Below are 15,059 nucleotides of genomic sequence, written 5' to 3'. Positions count from 1 at the left end.
TGCTGGCTGGAAACGCCCTTCACTACGTGATGACAGCGCATCATTTTTCAATAGTATCTTTAGCCTCTCACTCAGGAGGATTCACCTTCCAGCACCACTTACCTATTAACGATTATCAAAAAAATTCTATTTACAACAGGAGTGCATTGGTTTATACATTTTTGCGAATACCGAATAGAAAAGGACACTGGCACAAATACAGGAGGTGACCAGTGATGCCAGGTTCAAATTGAGGCCAATCTACTTAAAGCCTACCTGACACTGCAGCACCTACACAGAGTGTACTTAGAGAAATCTGCGGGATTCAATCTCTGTGCTGTAATCCCAGTTGATTTCGGCCATGTTACTTGGAAATGTCCACTGCTCCACCCCTTCTGGGACGCGGCGGCAGATGAGGTACGCAGAGTAAAAGCAGATCTAACAATATGTGAATGTTTACTGAGATTGTTACCTCTCCCCAAGAAGGGGAAAAATGCAGTACAAATTTGCCCTGAAGGGGTTTGTACTTGCATGTAGGCATATAGCAACACACTGTGCAATCCTGGCACCCCCTACACAGGCTAAGTGGGTATCTGATCTTCTGGAGTGGACAATGGCTGAAGAGCGAAGGCCCTGAAAAGTCCATACCAATAATAACGCAGAACAGGATCTTGAGATCTGAGGCAGCATGATTACAAAGTTATACAATAGTGACACTGAGGGGGAGAGTGACTCAGAAGACAACTCACCCCCTGAATGCCACACGGAATTCACTGGCACACCCTTGCCCAGTGATCGTACATGATTAGGGGGTCCAGGTGGGGTTGTTGGAAGTTCGTGTCCAAGGAGCTGCGACCCTCTGCAAGCACTATAAGTCCTATATTGTCCTATATTGGAATGGTTTGATGTGATTCTCCTACTCCTCTCCTCCTCTCCGTAATTGCACAGTTATCACTGAACTTCTCTCCCCTACCTCCTCCTCTACCTCCTACCCCACATGTAGGAAACGTTATGGTTATTATTGGTATTTTGGCCGTCATTTTACCCGCGCACGCTGGGGGAACATGATGACGCTGAAGGTGTATTGTTTATACTTCTAGTTTTTCTCTCTTCTTTTGATTCTATGGTCATGGACCAATGTGACAGACTAGCCTCTCCAAGGATTTCTGTTTTTAAGTATCAAATTCCTGTTTTGTCTGAATCATAAATTACCTCTATTTTCTTGAAAATAAATGTAATAAACAATTATTTTTTAACTATAACTTGTGCGCATGCCATGCACTGGTTATGATGTAACATATGACATCACTCATGACGTGCTATGACATCATTTATGACATCAGTGATGACATATCAAATTACATCCTTGATGGCATCACTGATGACATCTTCCAAACTTCTTTTTTCGGGCATATTTCTGTATACATTGCAATGGGTTTACATTTAGGATAGTTCACATTAACAATCTATCACAGATACATGGGAAATTCTCACTGAGTATTGCATTCAACCTGTATACAACTGTTCATAAAATGACAAAATAGTGAATGCCAATTCCTTAACTAATGCCCTACTATGGATCACTTTTATCTGGATGAAACACCTGACAGACACCGAACCTACATTAAGAAATGAAGTTGATATCAGTAACGAACTGACTACTGTAAACAGTTTTTACTCTATGGACAGACTTACTTCTATACCACTGTTTTCAAATAGTGAAAATCTCATGAGAAATACCCCAACAAGTATTCAAAAGAATCTACTAAGAAAAGTGTACATCCTATGCAACAGTGGACAAAAAAGAGACTATTTACTAAAAACAATCAAGATCCGAAGGTGCTAAAGATCAATCAACCTGCACCCTCCATACTGTGGTTAAAACGTACAGACAGCCCTTCTTCTGAAGCAAAACAAGCATGCCTACATAGGTTAGTATGTAGTGCACACCCTCTTTCATGTGTAGTATAAATTATCACGCTGAACCGACTCTGAGTAATAACTCTAGGCTGCTATGCTTATGACAGATCTTTACAAAATATTCCCAAACAAGTGCCCTGCTCAGTCTAGTTCTCCATGGAAAGTTTTGGGATGATTCATCAATCAGGAGCTGAGAAGAAGGAGAGGTAAACCAAAGTGTGTTTCCAATGTTAATTACCATAGAGCATTTAGACACAACTTCTGCCCGAACCACTGGTCGAAATTGCACCAAATTTGGCAGAAAAGTAGCTCTTGGTCCACAAAGAGCCCTTTTTGTTATTTGATGTAAATCCGTTCAGTAGTTTTTGAGATATTTAAAGACAAATACATTTGTATATCTAGGGTCGTAAATACTTTGCGACTATTTAGCGATTAATCGAGGGCTCTAAATATTTATTAAAAGTAATAGAAGGGGTCAGGGTACATGGTTGGAATATAGCAGTGTGTGAGGGAATCCTTATATGTAAAATTAATTGAGAAATATTTTTTTTCTCCATGTGTGATCTTCGCAACGATCATCGTGGCACCCCGTGTAACATCACCAGAAATTTATGAATATCTCCAATTTTAAAAAAAGACTAATACATTCACAGACTGATTCAGAAACTAATGCATTAACTCCCAGACAAACTCATACTCTCTTACACCCACTCATAGACCCACTCAGAAGGTCATGCACCCACTCACAGACACACTCAGACACTCATGTACCCACTCACAGATCCACTCAGAGAATCACACACCCAGTCAGAGACTCACACGTCCACTCCAAAACCCACTTAGAGACTTATGCACTTACTCACAGACTCACTCAAAGACTCATGTGCCCACTTACAACCCATTTACACACTCATGCACCAACACACCCTCTTACACGGAGAATCACACACCCATTCATATAACCACTCCAAGGCCCACACCCACTCACGTACCCACTCAGACACTTACACTCACACTCACAGACCCACTTAGAAACATGCACCCACTCACAGACCCACTCAGACACTCATGCACCCACTAAAATACTCATTCAGAGACTCATGCACCCACTCACAGACTCACTTAGAGACTTAACCACCCATTCACACACCTACTCAGAGACTCAAATACCCACTCACAGATCCACTCCGAGGCTCATGCACCCACTCACAGACCCATTCAGAGACTCATGCACCCTCTCACAGACCCATGCACCCACTCACAGACTTACATGTCCACTCATAGACCCACTCAGGGACTCACACACCCACTCACATACCCACATACACACTCATACACCCACTCAGATACTTGTGTGCCCACTCACAGACCCACTCAGGCACTGTCAAACCCACTCCCTCCCCCTCTCAGGCACTCTCACATCAATTTACAGACCTACTCAGACATTCATGCACCCACTCACACACTGACTCAGACACTCACAGACTCACTCACAGACCCATGCAGAAAATCACTCACAGACCTTCACTGCCACTCGCACACCCACTAGTCAATATATACAAGCACTCACACACCCAATCTGAAAGGTTACAGATTAAAGTTAGGAAATAAAATTTTAAAAAAACCTTAGAAATTTCCTGAAAGAAACCAAGTTTACAGGGATGTGATAGTTAAGAAATAATGTTAAACAACCTTTGAAATTCACTGAAACAACCAAAGGTTACAGGGATGTTATAGTTGGGAAATAGAATTTAAGAACCTTAAAAAGTAATTATAAAAACCAAAGGTTAAAATGTTGTTATAGTTAGACTTAGATTTTACTTGTACAAACCATTGAAATTCAGCAGTTATAGTTACCTGAGCTAACTTTAATTTATGTCCCCACCACAATGCACTGCTTAAGGCCTTCCATATTACATGGCCAGTGATATCACTGATGAAATCACTGAGGACATCTCAAATGACATAATTGATGACCTCACACCTCTTCTGCGCAAGATTAGGAAGATTCTTCCTTTTTATATAATTTAAATTTCAAAAATTAATGGTCACAGCCTTGGTTCTTTGGAGGTCGGATTATTTTAATACCCTCTATTTTGGTATTCATCAGTGCTCTCTGAAACAACTTCAAGTTTTACAAAATACTACTTCAAGACATTTGAGCAATGTGCACAAAAGAAGCTAAGATGATGTCATTAGTGATGTCATCGGTGATGCCAATTGAGATGTCATCAGTGATGTCATAAATGATGTAATTGAACATATCATGAGTGATGTAATATGTAGTGTCATAAGCAGTGCATGGGGGGCAGTTATAGTTAGCGCTGCTAGCCATAACTGCTGAATTTATATGAGTTTCTTCAGTTCAAAACCTTAATGTTGTCACTGACATATTCACCTAACTATAATGTTACTTTAACATTTGCTTTTTTCCAGTGAATATGTATACATCTACATACAAACTTATACACTTACCTGATATATACTAACCATTTTATTGTATAGGCATGCATGGTTAAGTCCTGCAGAGGAAAGGCAATGCATGGTAACGGCATTGTGTGGTAAAGGATACATGGTAAAGGTATTGTGTGGTAAATGCCACTTTGTAAAGGCTGTTTCCTCCTGCTGAGTCATAGCAGCACCACAGCCATCTTGAGTGTTTATGAACCTGCATCCTGCTGGAAAAAGATTGCATCCAATCCAACTTATGCATTTGTGAACTGGATCCTACTGGGCTATGACAGCACACAAGCCACCTAAAGCTTTTACGGACATGGCTCAAGCTCGGCCTTGTCAGCACCAAAGACATCTCAAGCATTTACACACCTGGATCCTGCTGGGTTTAAGAACCTGGATCCTCTTGGGCGATGACAGCACCCAAGCGATCGCAAGAGTTTATGGACCGGTATCCAGCTTGAACTTGACAGCATCCAAGCCAACTCAAATATTTAGGGACCTGGACCCTGCTGGGCCATGACAGAGCTGCAGTAAACTAGATTGTCATCTACTATGATTCATCCTCTAGAGTTGACCCAAAGTTTGATTTGTGTCTTGCTTGAGTGATGCAATAATTCTTTTTTTTAAAACCTTAATTTATAAGTTCAGGTGAACCAATATTGCAGCCATGAACCTTCTCCATATCATTCAGTGGATCCAAAAGAGCACAGAACCACATCAATATCTGCAACAACAACTGCCCTCATGGGGGCAATACATCAATCAATGCAGAACAGAAGCATCTACCTCCCTCCAGTCTTGTGGCACTCCTCAAATCCATCCCAAGACCAATTGAGGCGCTAGTTTTCCATGTCAGTAGATACACCACTCCTTGAAACGTCACCACTAGCCAGAAACATGTCTCCCAGGGCCCTCTATATTTTCAGGTCATCCTCTACATTCTCATCTCTCCTACTTAGTTACCTGTGAGTCTCTTCCGCCAGTGTCCATTCCTCAACATCCCTATCCATGTTGTGGCAACCCTGCGTCGGGCAGAGACAATCTTGATCTGGAGGTATTTGCTGCCATCTTGCACCCCTTATGTCCGCTTTTATTACCCAAAAGGCAAGACTGTGGGGTGAAGGAGCACTGCAATGAGGTGGCATGTACTAGTTTGTCATCCACCTCCACCCAAAAGTCCTGCAAGGACCAACATTCCCAGGCCAGGTGTAAAAAGTCAGCCCCTGGGCTCGCACAATGCAGACAGGCGTCCGACCGGGTCTGGGATATGTTTGCATTTTCAGGAGTGTCATATAAGTACGAAGCAGGAAATCGTAATGGAATGACTTAAATCGAGCATTGCTAGAAGCTGCTTTGGTAAGTATACCTATGTACGACAAGTCCATGTCTGCCAGTGGAGCCCCCTGGTCCCAAGTCACCCAAGTACGCAACGGCATCTCGCAGCATCAGCCACCATACCTTTGGATAATGAGTATCCCAAATGCTGACCAGACCCACAGGTTAATTGGATACCCAACGTGCCGGAAGACGCTGGCTCCCCCGGACAGGTGGTCCAGGTCTCCCTGGCCAATTGGGTCAGGCTGGCATAGTGCTGGAAGAGACTTAAACCACCGCGCATCCTTGAAAGTAATAAAATGTTAATTGGAGTACTAGTCGCAGAATGTACCAAAACCACCCTCTTTCCAGGCCTGAATGGTCATGTTGTCTGCATTGTGCCTTTACAGCAATAGAATGTGCACCAGTAACTCCCCATGAAAGGGGGAGGGATGCCATATTTGATAACCCCAGGTGGTACTGGACATTCCTGAGATCAAGACTGTGGTTGCCCTTCTCTTTGAGATGGTTAAAGGAGACATGGTTGAGACAAAGGAGGCTATTTCGAGGTTGCCATATTTGGGAGAAGTCCTAGTACCACCAAACTTCACATACCCCCCAGACTGGCCATCACCACTGACAAGAGAGGAGTACAAGGAAAATACACCCAGGATCACTCTCAATCAAAAATAATAAGCAACCAAAACTCCAGGTAGGACTCAACGTAAATGAGACTCTGACGTCAGTTCAGAAAGAATCTTAGTGTATTTTTGAGAGTAGGTAGTTTCATGGGGAAATGTCAATCAAATATAGGGCCCAACAATCACCCAAGGGCTGAAAAAATGAGAGGCAACACCTCCAAACATAGTGTGAATCAACACCTGGGCTTCTCATCATTTGTGTGTCCCAGGATTTGGCAAAGGTGGCGGGAGGGATGAGCACTATTGTGAACACCAAACCGTGTATCCTGACTAGTAAAATGATGGTGACTTTATTGGACGGATAATATCAGATGGCGCACCAAGTGAAAGGAAATAAAAACAGTGGGAGATGTTTCTGTCCATGAAACAAATGTTCATTTTAATCTCAGCACTATTTTAAAAACAACTATATTTGTATGGGCTAATTCATGGGAATCAACATGTTTCACTGCTGTGGTAATCTTCATCAGGGCTAAAATCACATTTAGACTCAATATGCCTGATATCAGTGTCCTCACCGCTACCTAGAGAGTCTTGGTGTCTCAAATAGGGAAGTCTTTTCACTGATGAAATCCCAAATCTTCAGGCTTTGTTTTTTTTGGAGGAAAATAGACCTCAGGATAATCCAAATGTAGATAGCACACTAGCATACCAGGGGCAACTCGGAATACTAGCATGACCACTCACCCAAGTGAGCAGAGTATGTTTTAGATATGTGTCTGCACTAAACATCACCAACTCAGGATTTCATGGCCACACTGGCACGGTACTCCCATCGCGACTACTCACATTTGTGGCCATGTCGAAGAACGCTCAGGTGCTGGTGTTGAGATGAGAGCTTCCGCCTTCTTTAGTTCTGGTGCATACCTTCATGTAAGAGCATGTGTCCGTAGAAGTTTAGCGAATGCTTGCAGAGTGCACTGCAGGTGCGACTGGTTCATCAACAAGTCTCTAAGTTTCCCCAGGTCTTCAAATAGATTGTGGGAAAGCCTGGGCAAACAAGGGGCATGTGCGACCCATGCTGGATGGCTCTGATGGAATAGCTTCAGAGAGTTCAGCAAATGCGTTATCAGTCATGGAGAGTGGTTGCTCTCCTGTGCATGGGTGCTGGAACCAGTTGTAGCATATTCTGGACATTTGCGACTGTTGCATTCCCTCACATGTTTGAGCAATTGTATTGTGTTGCCTCCATTTCACTGCGCCTGTCTCCATCTTGTCTGCTGGGCGCCTCATCCTGCTAGGCATTCTTTGCTCCTCCACAGGCCTTTCAACATTTAAAAATCCTATGCCTTGCTTTTCATATAATTTCAAGTTACCGGGGCCATCTGGTTTTGCATTATAGACTACTCTCTCTGGGGTTCCTTACAGCAGCCCTGAGCTCAGCCCAGCTACCAGGAAGTATCTGAACCTGACTTTGAGAATATTGGGGTGTGGTTGAAGAAGACCTGAAATACCCCCATGTCATTCTTAGACGCCCTCTGAGGGGGAAGAGAATCTCATTCACAACTGCGATATGTAATATTAGCATTCTTTTAAAAGTCAATTACTTTAACTTACCATCTATTACCCCATGGTAAGTTCATTTATGTGCTTGTCCTGACACAACTACTGGATTTCTATTTATGTAAAGACATTAAAAATGATGTCAGTGCATTGATTACTTACTGATCCCACAGCGGACAATGGACGTGATTCGCCCGGAAGTGTTCTTGGGTGCCATGTGCAGGTAGATGTTAGTCTTCAGAAAAGAAAAGTGTTTCTGTGAAGGTCAGAAGAAAAGAGTGTGAGGGACACACTGCAGCTGAGATCACACTGCACTGATTTACGTCAGGGTGTTAGCAAACACAAGGAGATGATGGACGGAGCATTGAAACTATTCAGACACTCACCCCCAGTCACAGATCTGGGTTGAAACCATCATCATTCTTTAGTTCACTTCTTCACCCTAGCTTCATACCCAGCCATATGCAAATCAGTCTTGGCCCTGTGCCTCATGGGAACAGTCCTGCCCGAAATGCCAAGAAAGGTCTTTCCTGGACCGGAAATAAACATCCTGGGACTGGTTTCGGAGTAACACTCCTCATCAGCCAGGATAGCTTGAATCAAGTGGCAAAGTGAGCACAGGACTTAGAGCGAACAAAGTAAACACAAAGAGATGATGGACAGAGCACTAACACTTTTCAGACACTCAACCCCAGTCACAGATCTGGGTTGAATCCATCATCATTCTTTAGCTCTCTTCACCACCTCAGTTCAGACCCAGCTATATGCAAATCAGTCTGACCCTGTGCCTCATGGGAACAGTCCACATAACAGCCAAACAAGGTCTTCCCTGGACCGGGAAAAGCATCCTGGGACCGGTTTTGGGGTAACACCCCTCAATAGCTAGGCTAGCTTGAATCCAGTGGCAAAGCGAGAAGTCTAGAATCCCTTTCTGCCCCCAAACAACGCCCATCCATGAATCTTTAAAAACTCTTTCTTCACTTAAGCCCCACCCAGTCCTGACCACTTATAGGCCTTCACTATCCCCAAAACGTCACTATCTCATAAATCCTAAAACATCCTTCACCACTACTATACACACCCATACCTGACCCCTTAAAACGTATCACCACCCTAAACTTTACCCTTCCCTGAACCCTTAAAACCCCTCACTGCCCAACATTGCACCCATCCATGAACCCTTAAAACCACTCACCGCCCTAAATTTCACCCAATCCTGACCCTTAAAACCCCTCATCGCCCAACACTGCACCGTCCCTGAACCCTTAAACCCCTCACAGCCCTAAACTCCACCCAATCCTGACTCTAAAAACCACTCACTGCCCAAAAACCCACCCATACCTGAACCCTTAAAACCTATCACCACCCTAAACTTAACCCATCCCAGAACCTTTACAACCCTTCACTGCCCTAAACTTCACCCAATCCTGACCCTTAAAACTCTTTGCCACCGCTAAACTCAACCTATTCCTAAACCCTAAAAAACCCTCACCAACCCTCAACTCGGCCCTTTATTGAGCATCAGAAACACTCACAACACCTAAACTCACCCACCCTTGAACCCTACAACCCCCTCAAAACCCCTATACTCCACCCACCCCATAATCCTTAAACACCTCATTACCCCTAACTCAGACTCATTTATGAACCCTATAAAGCCTCTCCACCCCTAAACTCTGCCTATTCCTGATCCTTAGAAACCCTTATCCCCCCCTAATCTCCCCATTCCTCATCCCTAAAACCCCTTTCAATGTCTGACCTCAACTGATCACTGACCACCAAAAACCACCCTGCTTCTCCCCCAAAAACAGCAGCCATCCCTGAACCCAAAAAGCCTCACAAGTCCTAAGCTCCTCCCAAGTTTAATGTAATAAACAATTTTCATTAACATTATCTTTTCTTTCAGATGTTTCCTTTACCCTTTGATTTGTTTGTATTTCCTTATAATTAATTTTCCATGATTTGCTTCCCTCCAGTGTGGATTCTCAGTTTTCATTTTCCTATTAATTTACATACATGCAGAGGTCGAAGTGTGGGAGATCGGAGGGGCACGAGGTGCCCATATTTTTCTAACTTCCCTCCCCGGGATGGGTAATTTCGAGAGTTTAAATGCTTTTCCTGAAGTGTCAGGCAGGGCGTCTCCTGTGCTGTGAAACACAGGGAGGGGCAGATAGATAAACAAACCTTCCTGCCAGGGTGCCGGTCAGAAATGTAAATGTTCCTAGAAGTTTATTGGCATTAATAGATGTAATCACTTGAAACTTCCTGATGACAGTTTAATTGCAAGGGAGTTACCAGCTGAGCTTTGCAGTGTGTGCTTTTATGGACAGTTAAAAAAAGCTGCACTATGTGCAGTCTGGGTATTACTACAATCTATATTTTGGAAGCACTTTATCTTAAACCATTTTCACATTTAGTATCAGCGTTATACTGTGTGCGATGCAAGTTTAAAATAATGCCTTAAATATTGCCAGTGCTTTCTGTCACAGGCTGGGACCTTTTGGCCCTAAACATACACAAGTCACTACCCTCCATTGAACCAACCATGGTTCTGTTTACAGACACAGATCTTTGCAGTGCATTAACTAACAGAGGTGTCATAATGTACAAAAGAACTTTTGCCACTGATTAAATTAACTTGCATTTAATATATATTTAATCTCTGCCTTATTTTATATGTAGTTACATGAAGGTGAAAGACCGTTGCGGCCAGCATTTCCCGCGGGTAGGGGGAAGGGGAGTTGCATGGGGAGGGGGAGTCACGCAGAGAGGGGGGGTTTAATTTGCTGTCATTGGCTCGTATCTGAATCCCCTGTTTTTTAAGCTTTCGGGATAGGTTTGTGTGAGTGAAAGCGCCGGGACGCCCCTTTGCTGGGGCAGCTGAGCGCTATATAAGCACATATAACATAACATAACATAATTTACCCACAAAAAAAATAGACTTACCTTTCCGCCGTCCAGGTACCGCGTTTTCTTGGCTCCTGCTCCTGCTCTCCTGCTTGTGGCAGGAACAGGAAGCAGGCAGCCAGACTCCCTCCAGCCCCTCCAATAAGCCAATCATAACGCCGCAAAAACAGCATTGTGATTGGTGGGGCCGCAGCCCAGCCAGGGGCTTACGGGGAGGCCATGTTCTCCATGCAGGCTGAATTGCAGCCAACATGGAGAAGATCAGAGTGCGCATGACTGGTTTGGGCGGCCCCAGAGGGATGATCAAACAGTCATTGCGCCCTCAGGAGTGGGCACACCACTCCTCCCCTGCCCTGGCTACTCCCAGAGCAGGCCCGCCCATCCGCAACCAAACATTATAATGGTAATAACTGAAAGTTATTACCATTTTGTGTTTCTGCTTCTCACACTGTGCGAAAGCAGTGGGGCGAAGCTCCTCCGCCCTAGTGGAGCAGCCGCCCCTGGTGAAAGTCTGAAAAAAGTTATGGTATATTTTGTTGTGTTTGCCACACATTTGACTCTGCCCCCACACTCACTCACCCCACCCTCTCTCGCTTTCTGATGCAGGGCTTGAAAAATTAACACATTCACACTCCAGTCGCAGGACCAATCACTTATGAAAGGCTTAAAGTAAATATACATTTTGGGCGATTGTGAAGGTTTCTAATATTAAACAATAGGTATATTATATTGTCAAATTAATTGCACTTAACCTTTAACAATTAAGGTGGTAATGCTGAGATACAGCGATCTACAGGGGATGGTGCTTTGCATGTGACTGACTCCTCCCCACCTCTCCCAACATCTCCGACCCATACCTGATGTGTGACTGACTGCTTCAGCCCTGGTTTTTCACCGGTTAGCAAGACATGTGACTGACTCTGCCCAGCCCTTCTAGCCGTTCAAAGTCTCTGCCTAGCGTGTAACCAGATCTGAATCGGACCAGCCCATCTTTTAAAGACAAATCTATCATGTGACTGGCCCTGCCCCTGCCCTATCAGCCTTTCAGAGATGCTCTCAGCCTGGGTCCAGCCAGTCTTTTTCGGCTGATCATGAGAAGTGTCTGGCTGCTCTCATCAGAGATGCTCTTGGCACGTGACTGCTGAGGTACCGAGTGGACCTATGCCAGTCACCAGCCCTGCATTTTAAGGTTGCATTAGCTTTGAAAAAGATGAAAAGCTCTTAAAGAAATGTCTGCATGACCTGAACTCAGGAAATGTAGCATTGTGGGAAAATTCTTCTATACAGAGAAGTTGAGCAAAGTTCTAATTTCTTGCCTCCTCAAGTTGGTCCAGGAAGAAATTGCTAATACCATTTCAGGACTAAGAGTACAGTTCAGGGGAGGAGGCTTTTCCTGCAGGCCTCCTTGAAGGCGAGGCCTCCTTATGGGCCTGAAGCCTGAAGCCACTGCTTGAGTACTGCTTGAAAGCCAATGTAATTCCTCAATCCTGGCAAGGCAGTATTGAATCAAAAAGGAGACTGTTGTACATTTATACTTACTTCACTATGACTACTTGATGTCTGTAGTCCTTTCTTGGTCATCATGATCTTCATCATCATTCTCATCTTGGTCCTGATTCTCATCCTGAAGACGTGTCCTGCTACTTACCTAATCTATTTACAACAGGGACCGTATTCTTCTAAAATGTTATCGTCCAAATACACTTTATGATTTTTGCAAATTGTTTAAATTTTAACTAGTTGGTCAGACTCTGCTCAGCTTTTGCCAATTGAACAGTCTGAATTTAGTAAGGCATGTTCCACAACAGCTAATACTGTGCGTCTCTGTCTGGTGAGTGAAAAGTAAGAGAGATCCCAGAAAATGAAGGAATGTGTGGACTTTACCAGCTTTTGATTCCATAGATAGGCCCAGACTTGAACACAAACTTATTAATTTGGGGTTTATGTGTGAGTTGTTGCGCCCACTGTTGACTCTTCACTCGAAAACTGATTAAAGGTAGTTTTGGGCACTCCAATAAATATTCTGATTAAATCTGTGCTAATATTTGCCTAAAACTGGGTTGTATATTGTATATATGATTTTATTATTTTCCTTATACTTGTATGCTTTACCATTTTTACTAAGTAAAGTTGTCACTCATCTCCCATAATTGGATCAAAGGACGTTTGTACCCTGCTGTGTCCTGATGATGTGGTTTTAATGTCTCATCTATACGTTTCTGGGAGTGAGTCGCTCAAACAATCTCTCACAGGCTCATCATTATAAACTACAGTTCTCGACAACAAAGTGCGTAGATATTTGCTACCTGTAGCTTTTTAATTAATGCACTGCTAAAGAGAGAGGTGCAATCAAGTCAAGTCAAACATAACTTTATTTGGTTAAATTAAAACCATCAAAGTGCATGACAGAGAGCATTAAAATTCAACAATACATTAGTGCATAATTAATAAACCATGACTATATTTTTAATAATTCCTAAATATTAGACACTCCTACTCAGCTCCTCAGGAGATGAAAAATTTATTAATTACATGACAATATATTAAAAAGTACATAGTAATAAATAAATAGCCTAATTTTAAAACACGGTCCACTCTATGATTCCACGAACCTATTCCTGCACCTTATTGCACCTATAAGGTAACTTGCAACCCCAAAACACACTGAGGCTGACGCCAGCATTTGTAAGTACGCCAGTGCAGGCCTAACTTGTTAAAAAAAATATTTTTTTAGGAGGGGGATGATAAATTTCCTACGTAGTGTCACATAAAAGTCACCAAAAAATATTATGTGAAGGATATTCTGATCAGAGAATTTGTCACAAGGACAAGGCCTCAACGATCCATCTTTGGAAAAACCTTTAGGGAAAGCTCGTAACCAATGAGCCATATTATGCTTAAATCTAATTAAGACAAATAAATGATAAGGTTTATTTATGTAAGACAAATATGGCTGCAACTCTCTACCTAAACTCAGTGTGACAAAACTTCTCACTGTAGGTTTTGCTAATTCCCTATCCTCCCTTATCTACATTGATCTATCCAAGAACTGCTATTTCAGGTCTCTAATCGCTGCTTTACCCAGGGCTCTAGGGCTCAAAGAAAGGTCAGGACAGCCCAGAGAGTCCATCTGAGACTTAATATAGCGTAACCACGGAATATCCAATACCTTGTCCAGCGAAGTACAATCTCGGATGATCGACCGGTTTAAGTTAGGGGACGGTTGCGCCTAAATTCTCAACCAGAATATCAGGGGGGCGATCGCAATTTGATCCGCAATAAAACCAGCTCCTAGATCTTCATGAAGATTAAAAACAGGGGTAGAAGCCGGGAGCGACAGCATTCTACAAAAAAAGTATTTTCTACCACCTGAACATCGCCTGATTCAGTATATCCCCATATTTCGCTCCCATAGGCCACCATCGGGATACACTTGGCGTTATAAATTTTCATGAGCGCCGGAAGCGGTTTAGAGCCAATTCTTTTAGCAAAATCTACAATTGCTCCTGATGCTCTTGCTAGTGTATTTCTTTTATTTAGGCGTTGCACTAGCCACGTGTGCCTATCATCAAAAAGAACCCCCAGATATGGGAATGCAGGAACCTTAGTTAATTCTGTGTTCTTACAATAAAATTTAGCCTTCCTGGCTCTACCCGAGCCAATGGTCATAGAGTGTGACTTCTTAAAATGTGTGACCAGATCCAAAGAGTCCATAAAATCAATAAAACACTCTAAAAGAGTTTGCAGTCCTCTTGAAGTCCTTATCACCAAAACAGCGTCGTCCGCATAGAGCAATGCTGGGATAACTTTTGTTCTTACTCTTGGGATGTCTTTACAATTGGCGGTCAAAGTGGCCTCTAATTTATTAATATAAAGTGTAAACAACAGGGGTGCTAAAATGCACCCCTGTCTGACCCATCTTTTAACGGCCCAAAAATCTGTGAGTCTACCGTCCTGATTATAGCGTACAGCGGTTGAGGTGTTCACGTGTATAGCTGAGAAAAAAGAAATCACATCTGCATCTAAGCCAATGCTATGGAGGTTAGCCCACAGTTTTGATCGATTAATGAGATCTAAAGCTGAGGATAGGTCCATAAACGCCAAATGAAGATCCCCATGCTTTGCGACCGTGTTCTTCCCAATTATTAGATGAAGATTTAGACATTGACCCAATGTACTTTTACCCTGTCTAAAACCATATTGGATATCTGAAATAGTGAAATTTTTATCCAACCAATCCGTTAGGCGGGCAAGGACTGCTTTCCCCATAATCTTGGC

At 43.1% G+C, this 15,059-nt stretch overlaps 1 protein-coding gene across 1 annotated transcript in view; it reads right to left on the bottom strand.

Annotated features, from left to right (window-relative positions):
- LOC144770645 (N-acyl-aromatic-L-amino acid amidohydrolase (carboxylate-forming)-like) overlaps positions 1-15,059 on the bottom strand; it is a 123,511-nt gene that overhangs the window by 70,997 nt on the left and 37,455 nt on the right. The window contains exon 3 of the mRNA XM_078655383.1: positions 8,037-8,130. Within this exon, the coding sequence (XP_078511509.1) occupies positions 8,037-8,130 (94 nt within the window). The remainder of the gene's footprint in view (positions 1-8,036; positions 8,131-15,059) is intronic.

Source organism: Lissotriton helveticus, chromosome 1_1 (genome assembly GCF_964261635.1).
Source record: "Lissotriton helveticus chromosome 1_1, aLisHel1.1, whole genome shotgun sequence".
Lineage (NCBI taxonomy): Eukaryota > Metazoa > Chordata > Amphibia > Caudata > Salamandridae > Lissotriton > Lissotriton helveticus.
This window is presented reverse-complemented; position numbering and strand designations above follow the sequence as displayed.